Source organism: Anomaloglossus baeobatrachus, chromosome 5, assembly GCF_048569485.1.
Source record: "Anomaloglossus baeobatrachus isolate aAnoBae1 chromosome 5, aAnoBae1.hap1, whole genome shotgun sequence".
Taxonomy (NCBI): Eukaryota; Metazoa; Chordata; class Amphibia; order Anura; family Aromobatidae; genus Anomaloglossus; species Anomaloglossus baeobatrachus.
In genome coordinates, this window is record NC_134357.1 from 478401798 (window position 1) to 478425056 (window position 23259).

Below are 23259 nucleotides of genomic sequence, written 5' to 3' on the forward strand. Positions count from 1 at the left end.
GTGGGTACTTAAGATGTGTTCGTGCGGTCGTCGCCAGGAGCTCAGCTTAAGTGACAGCCGAGCTCAGGCTGTAACAGAGAGGGTTGAAGCTTGCACTGCCCCCGGATTTTTAACCCCCTAAATGCCACAATCAATAGCAATTGCAGCATTTAGAAGGCTAAGAGAGGGAGGTGCTCCCTCTCTCATCCGATCGGCACCCCGGTGACATGATCGCAGGCTGCCAATGGTAGTCATGACAACTGAAAGGCAAATAACGACCTCTAGGGATGCCAGCTATGATGGCCTGTTAGACCATGCCAGGAGTATGGTCTAAAAGGCGTTCTACCAGTGTCACGCTGACAGATCTAATGCATTTACAGAAATGAAAAGAGAACTGAAAGTTGAAGTCCCAGAGGCCTAAAACACACTTCCGCAAAAAAAACGTCCGTATGACACGGTCCGTTTTTCGGGTCCGTGTTCCGTATTTTTGGGGCATTTCTCCGGTACGTATGGTATCCGTGTGATGGCGTATGCGAGCCGTGTGTGCGTGTGGAATGTCCGTATTGAAATAAAATACGTTCGTGTGCTGTCCGTGTGCTGTCCGTTTATAAAGGCCCGCATTCTTACCCAATTAACGTAGTTAATCATTCATCATGAGATCCTGGTGTTTTTGTTTGCCATTAATTGACCTGATAGATTGGTAACAAGTGTTTCAAATTTTGTGATGAAAAACGGACACGGACGATACGTGCTGAACACGGACATACTCCGTATGCGGTCCGTGCAGGCACGGACCCATAGACTAAAGCGGGTCCGTGCCTGCGTGCTGCCGGCCAAAAACGGACATGTCGTCCGTGTAGAAAAGCGCACACACGTACTTACGACACGGACACACGTTCCGTGTGATTTTACGTGTGTGTGCCATCTACCATTGAATAACATGGGTCTCCATGTGTACGTGTCTCCGGTACGTGCAAATACATACAGCACACGTACAAATTACATGGATGTGTGTTGTGGGTCAGAGAGGGACTAAGTGAAAACATAAAAAATAGCTTCTTTTTTTTTCTTTTTTTATTTATTTAAATAAAAACATAAACCCAACAAATCATCAAACAAATATTACGCCAATAAATACGAATATTTATGTAAAAACAAAATTAAATTAAAAAAGGTACACATATTTGGCATCTTCACAGCCAAAACAATCTGATATATTAACCCCTTCAGTGAATACTATAAAAAAATAAAAAAGCAAATCCATCCACGAAAAATAAAAACGCTAAGGCCATGCAAAAACATTTGTTTTCTATACCATTGTTTTTATTGTGTAAAAGCAACAAAACATCAAAAACTACATTAATGTGGTATTGCTGTAATCATACTACCAGAAAGTAAAGATGTCTTATTATTTTTACCATATGCTGAATGGCATAAAAAATAACAACAGAATTGTTAAATTGCTGTTTTGTGCTAATTCTGTGTCTCAAAAATAGGAGTAGAAAGCGATCAAAAAACATTGTGACCAAAAATGGTACCAATAAAAACATCAATGCATCCTGCAAAAAACAAGCCACAAAATGGCTCTGTTGGAAGAAAAATAGATAAATTCTAGCTCTGAAAATAAGACAATGCAAAAAAATATTTTCTGCAAAGAAGCATTTTTTTAGTGTGTGATAGTAGCAAAACCTAAACCCCATAGAAATCTGGTATAGCTGTAATCGCACCGATCAGAAGATTAAAGTTGTCTAATCACTTATACTGCATGATGGACGATGTAAAAAAAAATAAAATAAATAAATAAAATCAATTCTTGAACAGTTTATTTTTACGTTCTGCCTGCGAAAGTTTGCAGTTACGCTCGGCTCATATTTATCCTGTGCTCTACACTGAGGGCAGAACGTATGTCTTCTATAGTGTTTAGTGGGGTTCCCTACTTAAAGGGAACCTGTCACCAGATTGTTCCCTATTAAACTAAAAGAATCAGCTTCTGCAGCTCCTGGGCTGCATTCTATGAAGGTGCACCTTGGACCTGACTCACCTTCCAGACCCCAAAAATAACTTTATAAAACTTGGCCGTTAGGTATGCTAATTACCTGTGTTGGCCAGATGGGCGGGCTCATTTTCTGCTCCTGTCCCCTCTCCTGCAGCTGATTGCCGTCCTCCTTTCTTGATTGACGGGATGACGCCTCTGTCATCATCCTGGTCGCATTTTCAAATCTTGCGCCTGTGCAGTTATGTCGGGTCGGGCAGGCGCAGTTCGCTCTGCCATATCGCGGGCAGAGCAGAAAACATAGCTGCCCTCGCTCGCACCTGTGAGCTAAATGCACAGGCGCGAGAGTATGGGCGGGTACGAGGATGGCGCTGGTGAGGTCATGCACAGCACCGACCATAATCTCGCGCTTGCGCATTTATCTCACTGGCGCGAGAGCGAGGGCAGCTATGGTTTCTGCTGTGCCTGCGATATGGCAGAGCGAACTGCGCCTGCGCGACCCAACATAACTGTACAGGCGCGAGATTTGAAAATGTGATGAGGATGATGATGGAGGCGTCATCCTGTCAATCAAGAAAGGAGGATGCGATCACCGTTAGGAGGGGGGGCAGGAGCAGATAATGAGTCCGCCCGTCTGGCCAACACAGGTAATTAGCATACCTAAGGGCCAAGTTTTATAAAGGTATTTTTGGGGTCTGGAAGGGGAGTCAGGGCCAAGGTGCACCTTCATAAAATGCAGCCCAGGAGCTGCAGAAGGTGATTCTTTTAGTTTAATAGGGAAACATCTAGTGACAGGTTCCCTTTAAGGCCCAGCACTAGGGATACCTAGGGTCAGGTATCCAGCTCCAAGCACTAGGGAAACCTAGGGTCAGGTATCCAGCTCAATGAATAGATGCGGAACCTATCTAGGGTGGTGAGGGACCCCAGGGACCTGCAGTACATTCAGTTAGTGGTCACCATCTTTCCTTTCCTTTAACATAAGGTTTCCCTTCCTTTTCGCCATTTGCTTGGCACTTCCCCGTACCTAGTGGTACAGGATAATTCTGAGAAAGGTCAGGAATCAGCCTAGAACAACATATTGATGATCCATAGGAGGTATGGGAGAAAGTCATGTGGTCAGATAAGACCAAAAGAGGACTTTTTGGTATCAACTCCACTCACTGTATTTGTAGAAAGAAGAATGAGTACAACCCCAATATCAGTGACCCATCCATGAAGCATGAGGGTGGAAACATCATATTTTGGGGGTGCTTTTCTGCAAAGGTAACAGGATGACTGCACTGTATTGAAAGGAGAATGGATGGGGTCATGTATCATGAGATTTTGGCCAACAATCTCCTTCCATCTGTAAGAGCAATGAAGATGGGTCGTGGCTGGGTCTTACAGCATGACAATTACCTGAAACACACAGCCAGGGCAACTAAAGACTGGCTCCATAAAAAGCTTTTAATAGTCCTGGAGTGGCCTAGCCAGTCTCCTGACCTGAACCCAGTAGAAAATCTTTGGAGGGAGCTGAAACTTAATGTTGTCCTGTGACAGCCCGGAAACCTGAAAAATCTGGAGAAGATCTGTATGGAGAAGTGGACCAAAATCCCTGCTGCAGTGTGTGCAAATTGGTCAAGAACTACAGGAAACGTCTGACCTCTGTAATTACAAGCAAAGGTTTCTGCACTAAATATTAAGTTCTGTGCTTCTATTGTATCAAATACTTATTACATGCAGTAAAATGCTAATTAGTTATTTAAAAATCATACAATGTGATTTTCAGGATTTTGTTGTACTAACTATAAAAATTACATAAAAACTTGCAAAATAGGCACAGTATCAAATACTTATTTTCCTCTCTTTACTTTCAGGGATGCCATTTTTACAATGGGGTCTTGATTGGAGTTTTTCTGATACCTAAACCCTCAAAGTCACTTCAAAAGTGAAGTGATCTCTAAAGAAATAGGATTTGTAAATTTAGTTGGAGAAATGAAAAATTGCTGCTAAACTTATAACCTTTTCAATTTCCTAACAAAAAAAGATAAAAAAATGATGCTGAAATAAAGTAGACATGTGGTAAATATTTTTTTTTATCTTAAGCGGTATGAATTATTATTTTAAGGGTATAAAAGTTCAACAATTGCAAATTTTTCAAATTTTTTTTAAATATTTGATATTTCACAAAAAAGTCGTGTAGATCTAAATTTACTAATATCATAAAAGTAGAATGTGTCACGAAAAAAAATAAAATAATCTCAGAATCACTGGAATAAGTTGAAGCATTTCAGAGTTATTACCATGTAAAGTGATGCTGGTCAGAAATGAAAAATTTGGCCTGGTCAAGAAGGTGAAAACAGGCAGTGGCATGAAGGTGTTAAATATGGATTGTAAAGGTAGGTACCTGGCACTGGCCGCCCTACTCACCTTGTTGTCACTGATGCTGCTCATGGCAAAGTGAGGGGAGAGACTGGCGGTGAACAGGACGTAGGTCAAAATTATTATCACCTGTAATACACCGTAATGATATACATTCTCCTAAAAAATAAGAAGATAAAGTGAGTAACTATATCCACCTTCGTGGCCTTTTTTGATTGCTTAAATAAATCTACATTGATAAAAAAAAAGGCAACTTTGTAAATTGTTTGAATTCAAAATGTCTCCATGGTAACAGACTACAAACAAACACGTGTGTAGTCAGACGCTGCAGTGATATTTCCCTCACATAGGTTTTATGGACATGTATTTAGTAATCAAAAAACAACAGTAAGGGACATATACTGTAGAAAATTGCATGATCAGACAACACAGGGATTGTTTGTAGTCTGTTACTATGGAGATGCATAGATCCTCATAGAAGCTGTATGCAAAAAACAAGACATTTTTTCGATATAAGGTGTCTGTTTTTAAGTTTAGATGAGTTGGAGCAAAGAAAGAATAGATTGCAAAAATAAAACATAGTTTTTAAAGGCTGACACCCTTTAATGCCAAAAAAGCTTAACCTATCAAAAATCACAAAACTTATTGGAGCTGTCATAGCTATAACCCAGCAATTTCTAGAGACTTATTGGAGTGATCATAGCTATAACTTAGCATTTCCCTGACACTTATTGGAGTGATCATAGATATAACCCAGCAATTCCGAAGACTAAAAGTAGATTTTGGGTACTCACCGTAAAATCTCTTTCTCGGAGCCTTCATTGGGGGACACAGGAAACCATTAGGGGACACAGGAAACCATGGGTGTATGCTGCTGGCACTTGGAGGTTGACACTATGCAAATAAAAAAGTTGGCTCCTCCCCAGCAGTATACACCCACTGACCGGAGCTGAGGAGATCAGTTTGTGTAAAAGCAGTACGAGGAGAAGCTTGAAATCCAGAACATTCCGGATCCACTGAAGTCTTAGAAAGGGCGGGAACTGTGTCCCCCAATGAAGGCTCCGAGAAAGAGATTTTACGGTGAGTACCCAAAATCTACTTTTCTCTATCGCTACATTGGGGACACAGGAAACCATGGGACGTCCTAAAGCAGTCCCACAAGGGTGGCGAAGAGTAAGACCCAAAAACAGGGTAAGCAGAGACAAGATTCTGTGACCGGAACCTGGTCCTAGACACCGTAAGGAACCCCTACCCGGCCCGGGGCCGAAGTATAGGGGAAGAGTTGGGGTACTAGGGAGTACAAGAACTAGTGTAGAATGAGTGTGCTGGGGGTTAGAATGATCAGGGAGAAACTGCATCCTCTGAGATCTGTACCTAAGGAAGCTAAGAATCTAAGGCGACTGACAGCAATAGGTCGGCTAAGAGCAAAAAACCCGACAGGCCATGGTACTACGTCTGAGAGTGGAAGAATGGGCGAAGAACTAGGGCACCTGGTAGAGGTAGGTGCCAGGTAAGCGGAGGCCAATGGAGCCTTGGCCCTTTACTGCCGCAGGACAAATAAAAGGGAAAACCGACTGCCTAAAATGGTGCAGGGGAGTTTACACAGCACCTGAGGGAAGTGATCTAACCCTAGTGGACGAAATAGCCTGCAGGCGGGAAAATGATACGGGAGATAAATCTCCTGTGTTAAGGAGCCAAGGAAATCCAATAATCAATTTCCACTATGACCTGACAGACAGGAGAAGGGAGTCCGGGCATCTACAATGGCGTGATTGGAAAAACTTGAACTCTGAAATCGGGTACTAGATGACCATTGAAGTGAATTACTGGAAGGAGAACCCCCTATGGGGGAGGGCTCTAGCGAATGAAAAAAGGGCACAGGACCTGGGATGTATGACCTAAGAGGAACCCTTTCAGGGGGGACTTAAGGAAGGGCTCGGACTATATGACTGGCCTAAGCGCTAGTCGACCAGAGGAGTGACGCCTATCCTTGGAAGGTGGCAAGGAAAAAACGGAGGAGTGACGGAAGAATGAGTAAATATTATTATTATTATAAAAGGCGTCACCGCGTCACAACCAGAAGTGACGACGAAGGGAAGAAATGACAGAGAATATGTGAGTTTAAATGGTCTGGCAGGAACTCTGATTGAAAAGTGCAGGAATGCACAAGCGTCTGAGACCAAGCGGTGGCGAGTGGTCGCGGAATTTGGTATGGCAGGGACTTCGGAGAGATCTAGCATATCTCCAAGAGCCATCCAGAATGACTACGAAAGGGGGAAAAGGAGGTAGACCCGGGACAGGGGAAATGAAGACCCCTCTTGGCCTGAAACGGAAGCAGGTCATGTCTAGGTGTTAGCGGAGATTGGCAGATCAGACGTGGACCAGTCGCTGTAATGTTGAGTGTTCGGGTGGAAACACCCAGTGGCCTGAGCATTCAGGGCTCCCTGAAGAATTCTGCTGCGGAAAGTAGACAGACAATTATATGAAACCTTACAGCTTGTCCGGAAGAGTGGGCCCAATGACTGGGCCGTCAGGATACTAGAAGTCCCTTGGTGAAGCTGGTCCTCCATGGAATCAATAATGGTTAGACGATCCTGTGTCTGGTTCTTAACTTCATCTGTTGACTGTGAAGGGACTGAGGAAATCTGATCTCTATCTGAAAGAGAGAAAATGTAAGTAACGATATATGGTTTTAAACCTTTACAGTGCCTGGCCGGAACCCTAGTGGGGGGTGCGGCCAAGGCTGTTCTAGGCCAAGGAATAGGCAGATACCAGAAGTACTACGAACCACCCGGGGAGGGAAGGTGGCAGGAAGTAAAATGGACAACATACTGGTTAGCGGACAGAGCTGCACCTTGCTTACCTCATGTGAAAACCAAAATGACTGCTGCTTCAAGAAGCGATGCAGCCAGCGTACGGTCAAGAGAGAAAAATCCTACCTTGTGGCTACCTTAGATGAATGGAGCGAGGTAGGAGAAGGTCCCGGGCCACTGGGAAGCGACCAAATGAGAGCTGCTGCTGCTGTGCTGCGTCATGGGGTCCGTGGTTGCTGCAGGGAGTGAATCACACCACCCTCCAGTCAGAAGGTCGCGTGTTGCCTTACCTCAAGATCACATTACACATATGGTGTGAGGTAGGAGATGGCTGCAGATCGCTGAGAAGTGAGTAAATAATTGCTGCAGAAAGAGAAGACAATGAACTGGTCAGGGGATCCTGGCTTACCTTCTGTTTACCTGAATGAGTGGTCTGAAGTAGGAGAAAACCCCCGGGTCACTGGGAAGCAACCTAATGACAGTTGCTGCCGTACCACGTTAGGGGTCCATGGAGATCACAGTCCTTGCCTCAGTCAAAGAAGAAGGAGATACCTGACCCGCCAGGTGAGGTAGTACGTTTGACTCGCTGGGTCGTGAGCAGGGCAACACCTACCTGTTACGGTATCCAGCTTCTGGTCTGGAGAACGCTAGCCCCTTGGATAGCGGACAGGATCATCGATCTTGAATACTGGCATTGAATGTGACAGTTGCTGCCGGACCAGGAGACCACAGTCCTCGCCTCAGTCAAAGATGAAGGAGATACCTGACCCGCCAGGTGAGGTAGTACATTTGACTCGCTGGGTCGTGAGCAGGGCAACACATACCTGTTACGGTAACCAGCTTCTGTTCAGGAGAAACGCTAGTCCCTTGGATAGTGGGCAGGATCATTGATCTTGAATCCTGGGACTGAATGCGACAGCTGCTGGCGGGCCGCCTCATGGGGCAGTGTTGGATGGAGCTCTCACCTAGGTCGAAGATGAGCGGAAAGGCTGAACAAGGCACTCAAGCCTGCTGCTGTATCCGACTTCTGGTGCTGATAAGTGCTGGCCCATAGGTAAGTGCGCAGGCTCCTCAAATCACTCTCACGCTGTAGTAGACAGGGGGATATAGAAACGCTGCACACAATATAGAGGGTACGTTTTGGAAATACTAGCACACCGGATGGTGGGTAGGTGGATAGAGAAAACACTGGATAGTGGATACTGGCACCCTGGGAGATGGACCGACATATAGAGACACTGGTACACAGGCAAGTGGACAGGTCTATGGAACCTTCAATCAGAATGGTGTACGGGTTGATAGAAAAACCCTTAGCACACTGAAACTGACAGGTGCAAATAGAGACCTGACACCCTAAACAGTGGGAAGGTTCACACAACGCTGTTACAGTGGTGTAGACAGGTGCGTATAGAAACCCTGTTACACTGAGTAGTGTAAAGGCTTGTGAAAACCCTGATACACCAAAGTAAACAAATGTATGTAGAAACGCTGGCCCACGGAACTGCGGGCAGGATCCCCAAAGCACCTGGGTATTGGAACATCAGGCTTGACGCAGACAGTGGCACACTGAGAAGTGAACAGGTACAGGGAAACGTTGGCATACAGGAGCAGGTCAGTGCCTAGAGAAACGCTGGCCCGCTGGATAGTGGACAAGTACGAGGAGACTAGCACACTGATGAAAACTAGTACATAAAGAAACACTGGCACACTGGTGTCACTTGCACACAGGTAAAGACTAGTGTAGAGAGAAAGGCACCTGCGCACTGTAACCGACAGGTAGCACGCAGAGACACTGACACGTGGGACAGAGGACAGGTACATGGAAACACAGGGTGTAAACATGGAACACACTGGAAAACCTGACCGGTTCACGGAGACACTGGAACGATCACGGAAAAGGCCAAGTCATGGACCGCCGGGTAAACAACGTGTGTAGCGAGATGTGAACTTCTGATTGCTGGGTAGAGCGCCATAATCTATCCGTAACCTGACGGGTAACCGGGCGTAAGGACAATACTCCGGGGAAGATCTAGAATGCTGTAGTGACGTCCGTAATTGGTGCCACAGGCGCATAATACCGCTGGACACATAGGATCAGTAATTAGTGCTACAGGCGTTTAATATCTGGGGGACAGAATGGCAAACTGACAATGAACACCCAGAAATCAGGAGCACATCTGGGCTAGGTAGGATGTGTGTACAACACAAGACAGGAGACAATAAAATTGTGCGACATACGGCTGCTTCACAAAGCAGTATCCTAGTGAATGGGCCTGTCCCCTCACCAACAGCACTGCATGTTCAGGGAGAACAGTACCCTGGAGAATGAGCCCTGAGGGAGAGTTTGGTGCCTGTTGGAGGGCTCAGATGTGGCGCACTGAATGCTGCAAAGAGCGCTGACTGACCCCGAGGTCAGGGGAGCAGTGGACTAATCACTGCCAGTGGGGTGCGCTGGGTCCAGCACTGCCTGCGGGTGAGCGCAGTGTCGCAAACCTGCGGCGGTGGTGGCACAGACTGCCTGGGAAGGGAGGGTCGCGGCGGCGCCAGGAATGCTTACCCGGTCGGTGGAACGGGCCTGGCGGCGACGCAAGCAGCGCTCACCCGGGCGGAAGCACAGGCGTGGCGGCGGCGCCGGCACCTGCAGAGTCGACCTACCCGGGCGGAGGGGATCGGATCTCGCGGCGGCAGCGCCGCTTACCCGGTGGGAAGGGCCGGTGAAGGCGCAGGGATGACGCGCGCCGGAGATTGGAAAAGAGGCGGGAGATTTGAAAAGCCCGCGCGCGCGGACAGAATACCGGCTGGGGGCGTGGCCTGGAGGGCGCACAGACACTGAGGGGGCCGCAAAGCCGGGGGCTAAATTTTAAAGGTAGCCTGCCGGAGGGGAACGCCGGGCCGCAATGGAGTCGGGGGCTAAAGTTTAAAGGTAGGCTGCCGGGGGGGACGCCGGGCCGCAATGGAGCCGGGGGCTAAAGTTTAAAGGTAGGCCGCCGGGGGGGACGCCGGGTAGTGGACGCCACGGCAGGGGGGCCGATCGGGGGAGCGCAGGGAGGCCGCGCTACAGGGGAAGCAAGCTACAGGGGGCCTGAGGTGGGGGCTCTTAAGGGAGATATGGGACCCACTGACCCAAATGGAGAAGGGGCTGTGGGGATTATATAGACGGGATCCCTCCCCCCCATAACCCGGGACGGGGGAGTGCAGAGTACTTACCCTGAGGTCCCGGCTTGTCCTTGATCCTGGATGCGTCCTGGAAGCCGAGTGAAAACATCTCGACGGTCGTCCCGGGGATAGTCGAGGGGAGACCGGAAGGGTACCTCTCCATCATAGGTACGGTCTTCGTCCTCCTACCCCACAATCAGGCTCGGGAACGAGAGAGTTTTTGGGGAGGGGGGCAAGGACCATCCGCCTGTCCCTCTGTGCGGATGCCCCCCAAACCGCTTGAAAGTGTTAGGGGGGTAGGGTCCTGCCAGACAGACACGGAAGACAACGGAAGTGGCGGACGGACCCCACTTCTGTGCGACCGGTCTCTATGTGGGAGAGCAGGGTGAGCGATTACACCCTGTTGCCCGAAGAGGTGTGTCTGAAAAACAAAGGAAAAAGATTAATAAAACACAATACAAACCTGAGGGGCTGAGAGCAGCCCCTGCGTGTCCAACCTCCTTGGACACTAAGCAAAAACTGATCTCCTCAGCTCCGGTCAGTGGGTGTATACTGCTGGGGAGGAGCCAACTTTTTTATTTGCATAGTGTCAACCTCCAAGTGCCAGCAGCATACACCCATGGTTTCCTGTGTCCCCCAATGGTTTCCTGTGTCCCCCAATGAAGCGATAGAGAAAGGGGGCTTTACACGCAACGACATCGCGAACGAGATGTCGTTGGGGTCACGGAATTTGTGACGCACATGCGGTCTCGTTAGCGACGTCGTTGCGTGTGACACGTACTAGCGACCGCTAACGATGCAAAATACTCACCAAATCATTGATTGTTGACACATCGTCCATTTCCCAAATATCGTTGCTGGTGCTGGACGCAGGTTGTTCGTCGTTCCTGAGGCAGCACACATCGCTACATGTGACACCCCAGGAATGACGAACGACACCGTACCTGCGTCCTGCCGGCAACGAGGTGGGCGTGACTTTCATGCGGCTGCTCTCCGCCCCTCCGCTTCTATTGGACGCCTGCCGTGTGACGTTGCTGTGACTCCGCACGAACCGCCCCCTTAGAAAATAGTCTGTTCGCGGGCCACGGCGACGTCACTAGGAAGGTAAGTCCGTGTGACAGGTACTAGCCATTTTGTACGCCACGGACAGCGATTTGCCCGTGATGCACAAATGACGGGGCCAGGTGCGATCAGCAACGACATCGCTAGCGATGTCGATTGCGTGTAAAGCAGCCTTTATTGGAGTGATCATAGCTATAACTTAGCAATTCCCAGAGACTAATTGGAGCGATCATAGCTATTATCCAGCAATTCCCAAAGACTTATAGGAGTGATCATAGCTATAACCCAGAAATTCCCAGAGACTGATATTATCAATTCTATTTCACTTTCCACCAGTGACCTACGCGCATCAGGGGGTTGTTCCACACATGGATGAGGTTTGCAGACTGTGACATCTTGAGATAGGCATTGCTGATGATGTTCACAAGGACGGGTAAGATGTTATTTGCTTTCGTATTTCCAATTATTTGAAACCTATAGCCCTAAAATAAAAAAAAAAAATGCAACACAACTGTAAGAAACTCCATAATGCAAAATGCAACCCTTAGAAAGCTGCCACTAGGGGGCGCTAACTGCCTGCATATGTTTACAGTTCTCATTGATTTCAATGCATGCACTGACCCCTATATAGCCATACTGGTAAGAAATCACCCATGGGTAACGTCAGGATAATGAATGACCTTTTCTCCAGGAGAAACCTCAATGGCTCCTCTGTATGTTTCAGTGTCTGGGTTGTACGAGCCATTCACCACATCAACCACAATGTTTTGTGCTTCCACGGCCGTAACAAAGTCTTCAATAGGAGAACCTGGGAGAGTGTCAGAAAATGAAGAAATGTAAAGACCCATTTGGCAAGTCATAGAAAATCCTGTTCATCTGGTCTACGGGTCAGATGAAAATGAGTGACAGCCACGGAAGCTTCCACTGCCACGGAGAATCCACAACACCAGACACAAAATATCTACAAATCTGATCAGGAGTCCAGACAAGCTAATAACAACCGCAGTGTAACATATATAAAAATAAAATAAAAAACAGCTACCTGTGTTATTGTGGATCAGGAGGCTGGTGTAGTATCTGTGTAATCGATCTCCTGGTCTCGAGAAGTAAAGATTTGGGGAAAGTTCCACTGAATAAATGATAGGAACAACGGCCATAAATATTGTCAGCGAAATCAGTGGTAGAAGAAACAAGACCAAGATCAGTAATCTGGAAAATAGAGGAAAAGAAGGGAATTTTGTTTACTTACCGTAAATTCCTTTTCTTCTAGCTCCTATTGGAAGACCCAGACAATTGGGTGTATAGCTTCTGCCTCCGGAGGCCACACAAAGTATTACACTTTAAAAAGTGTAACCCCTCCCCTCTGCCTATACACCCTCCCGTGCATCACGGGCTCCTCAGTTTGGTGCAAAAGCAGGAAGGAGGAAACTTATAAATTGGTCTAAGGCAAATTCAATCCGAAGGATGTTCGGAGAACTGAACCATGAACCAAAAGAACAATTCAACATGAACAACATGTGTACACAAAAGAACAACAGCCCGAAGGGAACAGGGGCGGGTGCTGGGTCTCCCAATAGGAGCTAGAAGAAAAGGAATTTACGGTAAGTAAACAAAATTCCCTTCTTCTTTGTCGCTCCATTGGGAGACCCAGACAATTGGGACGTCCAAAAGCAGTCCCTGGGTGGGTAAAAGAATACCTCGATAAAAAGAGCCGAAAACGGCCCCTTCTTTCAGGTGGGCAACCGCCGCCTGAAGGACTCGCCTACCTAGACTGGCATCTGCCGAAGCATAGGCATGCACCTGATAGTGTTTCGTGAAAGTGTGCAGACTCGACCAGGTAGCCGCCTGACACACCTGCTGAGCCGTAGCCTGGTGCCGCAATGCCCAGGATGCACCCACGGCTCTGGTAGAATGGGCTTTTAGCCCTGAAGGAATCGGAAGCCCAGAAGAACGGTAGGCTCCAAGAATCGGTTCCTTGATCCACCGAGCCAAGGTTGACTTGGAAGCCTGCGAACCCTTACGCTGGCCAGCGACAAGGACAAAGAGCGCATCAGAACGGCGCAGGGGCGCCGTGCGAGAAATGTAGAGCCGGAGTGCTCTCACTAGATCTAGCAAGTGCAAATCCTTTTCACATTGGTGAACTGGATGAGGGCAAAATGAAGGTAAGGAGATATCCTGATTGAGATGAAAAGGGGATACCACCTTAGGGAGAAATTCCGGGACCAGACGCAGAACCACCTTATCCTGGTGAAAAACCAGGAAGGGGGCTTTGCATGACAGCGCTGCCAACTCCGACACTCTACGGAGCGATGTAACTGCCACTAGAAATGCCACCTTCTGCGAAAGACGTGATAGAGAGACATCCCGCAGTGGCTCGAAAGGTGGTTTCTGAAGAGCCTTTAGCACTCTGTTAAGATCCCATGGTTCCAGCGGCCTCTTGTAAGGTGGGACTATGTGGCAAACTCCCTGCAGGAACGTGCGGACCTGCGGAAGCCTGGCTAGACGCTTTTGAAAAAACACGGAAAGCGCCGATACTTGTCCCTTGAGAGAACCGAGTGACAAACCCTTGTCCATTCCTGATTGAAGGAAGGAAAGAAAAGTGGGCAAGGCAAACGGCCAGGGGGAAAAACCCTGATCAGAGCACCAGGATAAAAAGATCCTCCAAGTCCTGTAATAGATCTTGGCGGACGTTGGTTTCCTGGCCTGTCTCATAGTGGCAATGACATCTTGAGATAACCCTGAAGACGCTAGGAGCCAGGACTCAATGGCCACACAGTCAGGTTGAGGGCCACAGAATTCAGATGGAAAAATGGCCCTTGAGACAGCAAGTCTGGGCGGTCTGGGAGTGCCCACGGTTGACCCACCGTGAGGTGCCACAGATCCGGGTACCACGACCTCCTCGGCCAATCTGGAGCGACGAGGATGGCGCGGCGGCAGTCGGACCTGATTTTGCGTAACACTCTGGGCAGCAGTGCTAGAGGAGGAAATACATAAGGCAGTCGAAACTGCGACCAATCCTGAACTAATGCGTCCGCCGCCAGAGCTCTGTGATCTTGAGACCGTGCTATGAATGCCGGGACTTTGTTGTTGTGCCGAGACGCCATGAGGTCGACGTCCGGCGTTCCCCAGCGGCAACAGATCTCTTGAAACACGTCTGGGTGAAGAGACCATTCCCCTGCGTCCATGCCCTGGCGACTGAGAAAGTCTGCTTCCCAGTTTTCTACGCCCGGGATGTGAACTGCGGAGATGGTGGAGGCTGTGGCCTCCGCCCACAGCAGAATCCGCCGAACTTCTTGGAAGGCTTGACGACTGCGTGTGCCGCCCTGGTGGTTGATGTACGCAACCGCCGTGGCGTTGTCCGACTGTATGCGGATCTGCCTGCCCTCCAGCCACCGATGGAACGCCTTTAGGGCTAGATACACTGCCCTTATCTCCAGAACATTGATCTGAAGGGAGGACTCTGTTGGAGTCCAGGTTCCCTGAGCCCTGTGGTGGAGAAAAAACGCTCCCCACCCTAACAGACTCGCATCCGTCGTGACCACAGCCCAGGATGGGGGCAGGAAGGATTTTCCCCTCGACAAAGAAGTGGGAAGAAGCCACCACTGAAGAGAGGTTTTGGTTGCCAGTGAAAGAGAGACGTTCCTGTCTAGGGACGTCGACCTCCTGTCCCATTTGCGGAGAATGTCCCATTGAAGTGGACGCAGATGAAACTGCGCAAAGGGAACTGCCTCCATAGCTGCCACCATCTTCCCTAGGAAGTGCATGAGGCGCCGCAAGGGGTGTGACTGGGCCCGAAGAAGAGAGTGCACCCCTGTCTGCAGCGAACGCTGTTTGTCCAGCGGAAGCTTGACTATTGCTGAGAGAGTATGAAACTCCATCCCGAGGTACGTCAGTGATTGGGTCGGTGTCAATTTTGACTTTAGGAAATTGATGATCCACCCGAACCTCTGGAGAGTCTCCAGAGCAATGGTCAGGCTGTGTTGGCATGCCGCCCGAGAGGGGGCCTTGACTAGGAGATCGTCTAAGTAAGGGATCACCGAGTGACCCTGAGAGTGTAGGACCGCCACCACGGATGCCATGACCTTGGTGAAGACCCGTGGGGCTGTCGCCAGGCCGAAAGGCAGTGCCACAAACTGAAGGTGTTCGTCCCCGATGGCGAAACGCAGGAAGCGTTGATGCTCTGGTGCAATCGGCACATGGAGATAAGCATCCCTGATGTCGATTGATGCTAGGAAGTCTCCTTGTGACATCGAAGCGATGACTGAGCGGAGAGATTCCATGCGAAACCGTCTGGTTCTCACGTGTCTGTTGAACAGTTTGAGGTCCAGAACAGGACGGAATGATCCGTCCTTTTTTGGCACCACGAACAAGTTGGAGTAAAAGCCGCGACCACGTTCTTGAAGGGGAACGGGGATCACAACTCCTTCTGTCCTCAGAGTGTTCACCGCCTGAAGAAGTGCATTGGCTCGCTCGGGGGGCGGAGATGTTCTGAAGAAACGAGTCGGAGGACGAGAGCTGAGCTCTATCCTGTAACCGTGAGACAGAATGTCTCTCACCCATCGGTCTTGGACATGTGGCCACCAGGCGTCGCAAAAGCGGGAGAGCCTGCCACCGACCGAGGATGCGGTTTGGGGAGGCCGAAAGTCATGAGGAGGCCGCCTTGGAGACGGTGCCTCCGGCGGTCTTTGGAGGACGTGACTTAGACCGCCATGCATAAGAGTTCCTCTGGCCCTTCTGAGGCCTGTTGGACGTGGAGGGTTGGGACTTGGCTGAGGGCCGAAAGGACCGAAACCTCGACTGAATCTTTCGTTGCTGCGGTCTTTTTGGCTTGGACTGGGGTAAGGACGAATCCTTTCCCTTAGATTGCTTAATAATTTCATCCAATTGCTCGCCAAACAAACGGTCGCCAGAAAATGGCAAACCGGTTAGGAACTTCTTGGAAGCAGAGTCTGCCTTCCATTCGCATAGCCACATGGCCCTGCGGACTCCCACCGAATTGGCGGACGCTACCGCTGTACGGCTCGCAGAGTCCAGGACGGCATTCATGGCGTAGGATGAAAAAACCGACGCCTGAGAAGTCAAAGACGCAACTTGCGGAGCAGAGGTACGTGTGACCGCATTAATCTCAGATAGACAAGCTGAGATAGCCTGGAGTGCCCACACTGCTGCAAAGGCTGGGGCAAAAGACGCGCCTATGGCTTCATAGATGGATTTCATCAGGAGTTCTATCTGCCTGTCAGTGGCATCCTTGAGCGATGAACCATCTGCGACTGACACTACGGATCTAGCTGCCAGTCTAGAGACTGGAGGATCCACCTTGGGACATTGAGCCCAACCCTTAACTACGTCAGCCGGAAAAGGGTAGCGTGTGTCATTAAGACGTTTAGAAAAGCGCTTGTCCGGAAATGCTCTGTGCTTCTGGACAGCATCTCTGAAGTTAGAGTGATCGAAGAACGCACTCCGTATACGTTTAGGAAACCTAAACTGGTGTTTCTCCTGCTGCGAAGCAGACTCCTTTATAGGTGGAGGTGGGTGAGAAAGATCTAGCACCTGGTTGATGGACGCTATAAGATCATTTACTATGGCGTCCCCTTCCGGTGTATCAAGATTGAGAGCAACGTCAGGGTCAGAGCCCTGAGCTGCGACCTCCACTTCATCCTCCAGAGAGTCCTCAAGCTGAGACCCCGAACAGCGTGATGAAGTCGGGGACGGTTCCCAGCGAGCCCGCTTAGCCGGTCTGGGACTGTGGTCCGTGTCGGAGTCCTCCCCGTGAGACTCAGGTGTCACCCCAGGAGCACGCTGCTGCGCAGACCGAGAGGGGCCTGGGGGCGATGAACTCACAGTGCCCGAGGCCTGTGTAAGGACCGATCTGGACTGCAAAGCTTCTAGTATCTTAGCAGACCATCTGTCCATAGACTGAGCCATGGATTGTGACAGCGACTCAGAGAGTTTCTCAGCCAAAGCTGCAAACTCTGTCCCTGTCCCCTGGACAGTGGGGGCCGGGGGTTCTACCTGAGCCGAGGGCTCCACCAGTGCCCGAGGCTCCGGCTGAGCGAGTGCAACAGGGGCCGAGCATTGCTCACAGTGCGGGTAGGTGGAACCTGCAGGTAACATAGCCGCACAGGAGGTACAGGTTGCAAAATAACCCTGTGTCTTGGCACCCTTGCTCTTTGAGGACGACATGCTGTTGTCTCCTCTGAGAGTGATCACTGAGGGTATATAGCCAAAAGCAAAAACAATGCTGCCGAACAGAGAAAATGTATACAGATATATAAATAAATATATACACTTCGGCACCCTGGGGGGACCAGCACCGGCGACCGGTGTGGCTTACCGACCGCCCAAAGCGGTTGTGTGTCCACCAGATTCCCTGCCTTGGGCCTCCCAGAGCTGCAGAGCTCTTCCTGAAAACCTCCACCGGCAGAATGATTGTAAAAATGGCTGACGGAGCTCTCAGGGGAGGAGGGGGCCGTGGGCGGCGACTAATAAAGTGCCGGAATCTGGTGCACCACAGTGATCAGTGAGGGGAGGAGGACACCAAAGTATGCTCCAGCCCTCACTGTCGATGTCAGGTCGACCGTCCCGCCCTTACCCCTGACTGGCAGGCCCGGGGGCGGGAGTTATGGTACTAGGCCGCAGAAGCCGGGGACTAAATTTAATACCGCGGCCGACAAACAGGCACGGTCGGCGCGGTAGTCCCGGCCGTCCTAAACATACAGCAGCCGCTGCAGTGTCAGTGACACGAGCGCTCCATACACCGTCCCCAAGGAGACACAGAGTACCTTTTGGATGCAGGGCCTGTCCCTGATGATATTAAGTCTCCTGTTCGGCAGATTCCCACAAGGGCTGCGGAGGGAGCCCGGTCCCAGTGCCTGGATGACCGGTTAGGATCCCACTTCTCCCAGAGCCTCTAAGGGATGGGGAAGGAAAACGGCATGTGGCTCCAGCCTCTGTACCCGCAATGGGTACCTCAACCTTAACAGCACCGCCGACTTAGTGGGGTGAGAAGGGAGCATGCCGGGGGCCCTGGGGCCCTCTTTTCTTCCATCCGATATAATCAGCAGCTGCTGCTGACTAAAATGTGGAGCTTGCGTGAATGTCTGCCTCCTTCAACACAAAGCACAAAACTGAGGAGCCCGTGATGCACGGGAGGGTGTATAGGCAGAGGGGAGGGGTTACACTTTTTAAAGTGTAATACTTTGTGTGGCCTCCGGAGGCAGAAGCTATACACCCAATTGTCTGGGTCTCCCAATGGAGCGACAAAGAAATAAAATATATTTTACAAACTGTCGAGCTACGCTACCATTACATAGATTACATTATTGATCCTAAGTTACATCTTGTATTATACTCCAGAGCTGCACTCACTATTCTGCTGGTGGAGTCACTGTGTACATACATTACATTACTTGTCCTGTACTGACCCTGAGTTACATCCTGTATTATACTCCGGAGCTGCACTCACTATTCTGCTGGAGCAGTCACTGTGTACATACATTACATTAGTTATCCTATACTGATCCTGAGCTGCATCCTGTATTATACTCCAGAGCTGCAATCACTATTCTGCTGGTGCAGTCACTGTGTACATACAGTACATTACATTAGTTATCCTATACTGATCCTGAGTTACATCCTGTATTATACTCCAGAGCTGCACTCACTATTCTGCTGGTGTAGTCACTGTGTACATACATTACATTACTTATCCTGTACAGACCCTGAGCTGCATCCAGTATTGTACTCCAGAGCTGCACTCACTATTCTGCTGGTAGCGATGCAAAAATAATATCCTAGTAACAATAGTGACGCCATCTATGCTAGGCTTATCAGAATCCACTGATTAACCGTCATTGTCATTAGAGGACGGGAAAACACAGTGGCAGTCTGTATATGAGGTAACTTTCTTTAAACCCATTCCCGACATCTGCAGTATATGTTTGGCAAATTTTGGGTGAAGAATATAGTAGAGTATAAAGTAGGCTCAGGAGCCCGCACCATAGCCATAGGCTGTAATAGTAGCAGCGACTGAATATAAACTCGGATCACTCCTGTTATCCCCTTAAATCTCTGACAGCTGCATTTACAGTATGCAGACAGGAGAATGTGCTATTTCATGCACCCATAGACCCCACTACTATGTGATTCTGGGGTGCTGAAGAGTTCCTGCTGAATTCCCCCGTGATTGCCATTGTGATACTTCTGTGATACCGAGCCCCAGGTTAGGCTGCATAGATTACAGTTATTTTCCCAATATATACAGAAGTTCTGCAGTATACAGAAAAAATGGTCAGACAATTGCAGGTTCATGTGCCCTTAGAAAAATAAAAAAAAGTGAAACTAAAAAAAGTTTTCAAAAGTTTTAACATTTTTCATTTAATCAACTCTTCCCTCCCCTTAAAAAAAAATAAAAAAAAAATAACAGCTAAACAAGTTTGTAATTTTTGCTTCTGTAAAAGTTAACCAACTTCTTCCCCCCATTAAAAATAATATTAAAAAAATAAATATATAATAAATTAATAAATAAATAAAGTACAATTTTTAATTTTTGCTTCAATAAAAGTTTAATTTAATCAATTTCTTTCCCATAAAAAAAGATTAAAAAAATGAATGAATAAAGGTAAATGAATTTGTAATTTTTGCTTCTGTAAATATAATAAACTTCTTCCCCCCTTTAAAAATAATATTTAAAAAAAATAATAATAATACATTAATAAATAAAATGTTTCATTTTTGCTTCAATAAAAGTTAAATTTAATCAATTTCTTTCCCATAAAAAAAGATTAAAAAAATAAATGAATAAAGGTAAATGAATTTGTAATTTTTGCTTCTGTAAATATAATAAACTTCTTCCCCCCTTTAAAAATAATATTTAAAAAAATATAAAAAATAATACATTAATAAATAAAATGTTTAATTTTTGCTTTAATAAAAGTTTTATTTAATTAATTTATTTCCCCATTAAAAAATAAATAAATAAATATGAAAGAATAAAGGTAAACAAATTTGTAATTTTTGTTTACGTAAAAATTTGATCCAACAAAATATAAAATTATTTAACCTTTATGGTAGACACAAAAAAGTAAAATAAATAAAACGACATTGGCATTTTTCGGTAGCAGCACCTTCACACAAGAAAAATGCATCAAAAAGTAATTAAAAAACATCATATCTGCCTGAAAAAAGACATTAATAAAGCATGAAGAAGCCCTCTCGGAGCTTAAATGAAAGTAAAATAAAACAGTTACATGAAAATAGCAAAAGAGATGTAAAAAAAGTAAATGAATTTCAAAATTTTTTGTCACGACTAAAATGAAAAAAAAACAAAAAAAGACAAAACACAAAAAAAAAAAAACAAAACAAAAAAAAAAACCAAATATATAAACATAAAATGTTGCTTGTTTGGTATTGCTGCAATGGTGCTGACCTAGAGAATCATGTTTCAAGATGATAATTACCGCATAATGAATGCTGCAAAAACAACAACCAAAAATCCATGCCGGTATTGCAGTTTTTTTTCTGCAATTTCCCTACCATTGGAAGATTTTTCCCATTTTCTCAGTACATTATGTGGTAAAATGAGTGGCGTCATTCAAAAGTACAACTCATCCTGCAAAAAATCAAGTTGACGCAAAACTAAAAAAAATATCACAGATGAGGAGGAAAAAATGAAAATGCTAAAATGAACTGGCTGCTGGGGAAGGGGTTAACTTTGAGGGCAAATGTGACAGAAGCATTAAATAAAGGCAAAATGTGGGGTTTTCTGTCAGATCCCTGAACACAAGTTGTAGTAGCGCCATCTTTATACTATATATATATATATATATATATATATATATATATATATATAGCCATCGGTTATACTGTGACAGGTTACTGACTGTGGATACCGGGCTCCTCAGTCGTTAACATCTTGTTTGTGTTACCGCTCACATAGATCTGAAGGTTTTCCTGTCGTGTTTCAGCTTCAGGTATCGAATCCGAGCCGCAGCCAGAACTTGTTGCCTCCAGAGCTGAAATCCGCTTAGTGTCACGTTTCCTGAGTCTGACATAAGTAAGACAGACTCCTCCATTTCTACCGAGAAGGAGTCATCAACCGTCTGCTGCTCCTGACCGAAGACACTGAAATCTAGAATCAGACAGTGAATCACATATTACATATCCTTGTCCATGGAGAGTAGTATTATAGCAGTTATACAGTGTCTTGCGAAAGTATTCGACCCCCTTGAGTTTTCAACCTTTTCCCACATTTCAGGCTTCAAACATAAAGATAACAATTTTAATGTTATGGTGAAGAATCAACAACAAGCGGGACACAATTGTGAAGTTGAACGAAATTTATTGCTTATTTTAAACTTCTTTAAAAAATAATAAACCGAAAATTGGGGTGTGCAAAATTATTCATCCCCTTTACTTTCAGATTTAAAACGGGCCACTTCAGCACCAATGATGAGGAACGTCCTGGACGATCGAGAGTGGTTGTTTTTCCGGAGATCGTCGATGCTGTGCACAACCTTATACGTAGAATCCATGAATTTCAGCTAAAGCAATAGCAGACATCATGGGGATTTCCCATGAACGTGTTTTTTGTGATTATCCATGAATAGTGATGGGCGAACCCCCCGATGTTTGTGTTCGGGAGATCTGCCTGAACGTTTTGTAAAGTTCAGGTTCTGAGATAACACAATCTTGCGTCCGAACACCGAACTTGGACTTTACAGTTATGGGATGGGGCACAGAGGCTGTAAAATAAAGAATATAGTAAATAATAAACTTTGTCAGTATACTTGCAGGTCACGCGACGCACCCTGCAGACTCTGTCTCCCGCCGCTTCTGCTTACGTGTCCGATCATTGCTGTCGTCCCGGGTAACCACCACTGACTACAGAACCTTCCATGACGTAAGAGCCATGTGACCAGTCTGGTGTGAATGTTGTATTACAGACTGGTCACATGGCTATGACGTCATGGAAGTTCCTGTAGTCAGTGGAGTTATGTACTCGGTTGAAGTCTCTGACAGCTCTCAGCTGAGTCTGTGTGAGCAGACCTGTGTTTGTCTCCTCGCACAGATGTAGCAGAGCTGAAGATGCTCACCCGCCGTTGGACTACGTCGGAGGGTGTTTTTTTGAGTAATAAAGATGGAGTCCTAAATGTCTTCTGTTTAATTTCTAATAAAATATTTTTTTCTCTGTGTTGTTTTATTTTACTGTTAAACATTTTATTAACATATTTAACAAACAACATATTTAACAAACAATCACAGATACTGTCACAGAATGGGCGCCTGTGATTAGATGCTGCAGTAACCTGAAACCAGCCTATACATTCTAACATCTAGAATGTATGGGCAGATTCCAGGTTACTCCAACAGCCAATCACAGATACCCATTATGCGTGACAGTGTCTGTGATTGGCTGTTGGATCCCTCACACATATATTAGTGTAAAAATAAATAAATGAAAATAAAAAGACGTTGCACTCCGCAGTATTTTTGATCTCAGCGCAGATAAAGTGGACGGCTATGGGCTGCCACTGCCATCTGCCAGGCTTTACCTTGGCTGGCAATCAAAATACAGGAAGCCCATTAATTTTTTTTTAATTATTTTAAAAAATAATTTTAAAAAAATGTGTGGGCTCCCGCCGTATTTTGATCGCCAGTCAGGTAAAACCAGATAGCTGGAGGCTGGGATTCTTAGCACGGTAGGGCCCAAGCATTCTTGGCCCCCCACCCTAAAAACCACAGGCCACAGCAACCCCTGGAAATGGCTCATTGTTTCTTAGCCCCATTTCCTGGCACTTTACCTGGCTCATCCCACGGCCTTGATGGCGGTGGCACGCTAGGTAATAAAGGGGTTAATACTAGGTTTGTATTTTCAGCTGGTACTAAACCCGAAAC

General features: G+C 47.0%; 1 protein-coding gene across 1 annotated transcript in view; it reads right to left on the minus strand.

The window, feature by feature from the left end:
* LOC142311866 (cholesterol transporter ABCA5-like) overlaps positions 1 to 23259 on the minus strand; it is a 214307-nt gene that overhangs the window by 58109 nt on the left and 132939 nt on the right. Inside the window, exons 19-23 of the mRNA XM_075350671.1 lie at positions 21298 to 21493; positions 12407 to 12573; positions 12045 to 12172; positions 11709 to 11846; positions 4382 to 4492 (exon numbers count right to left, since the gene is read on the minus strand). Of these exons, the coding sequence (XP_075206786.1) occupies positions 4382 to 4492; positions 11709 to 11846; positions 12045 to 12172; positions 12407 to 12573; positions 21298 to 21493 (740 nt within the window). The remainder of the gene's footprint in view (positions 1 to 4381; positions 4493 to 11708; positions 11847 to 12044; positions 12173 to 12406; positions 12574 to 21297; positions 21494 to 23259) is intronic.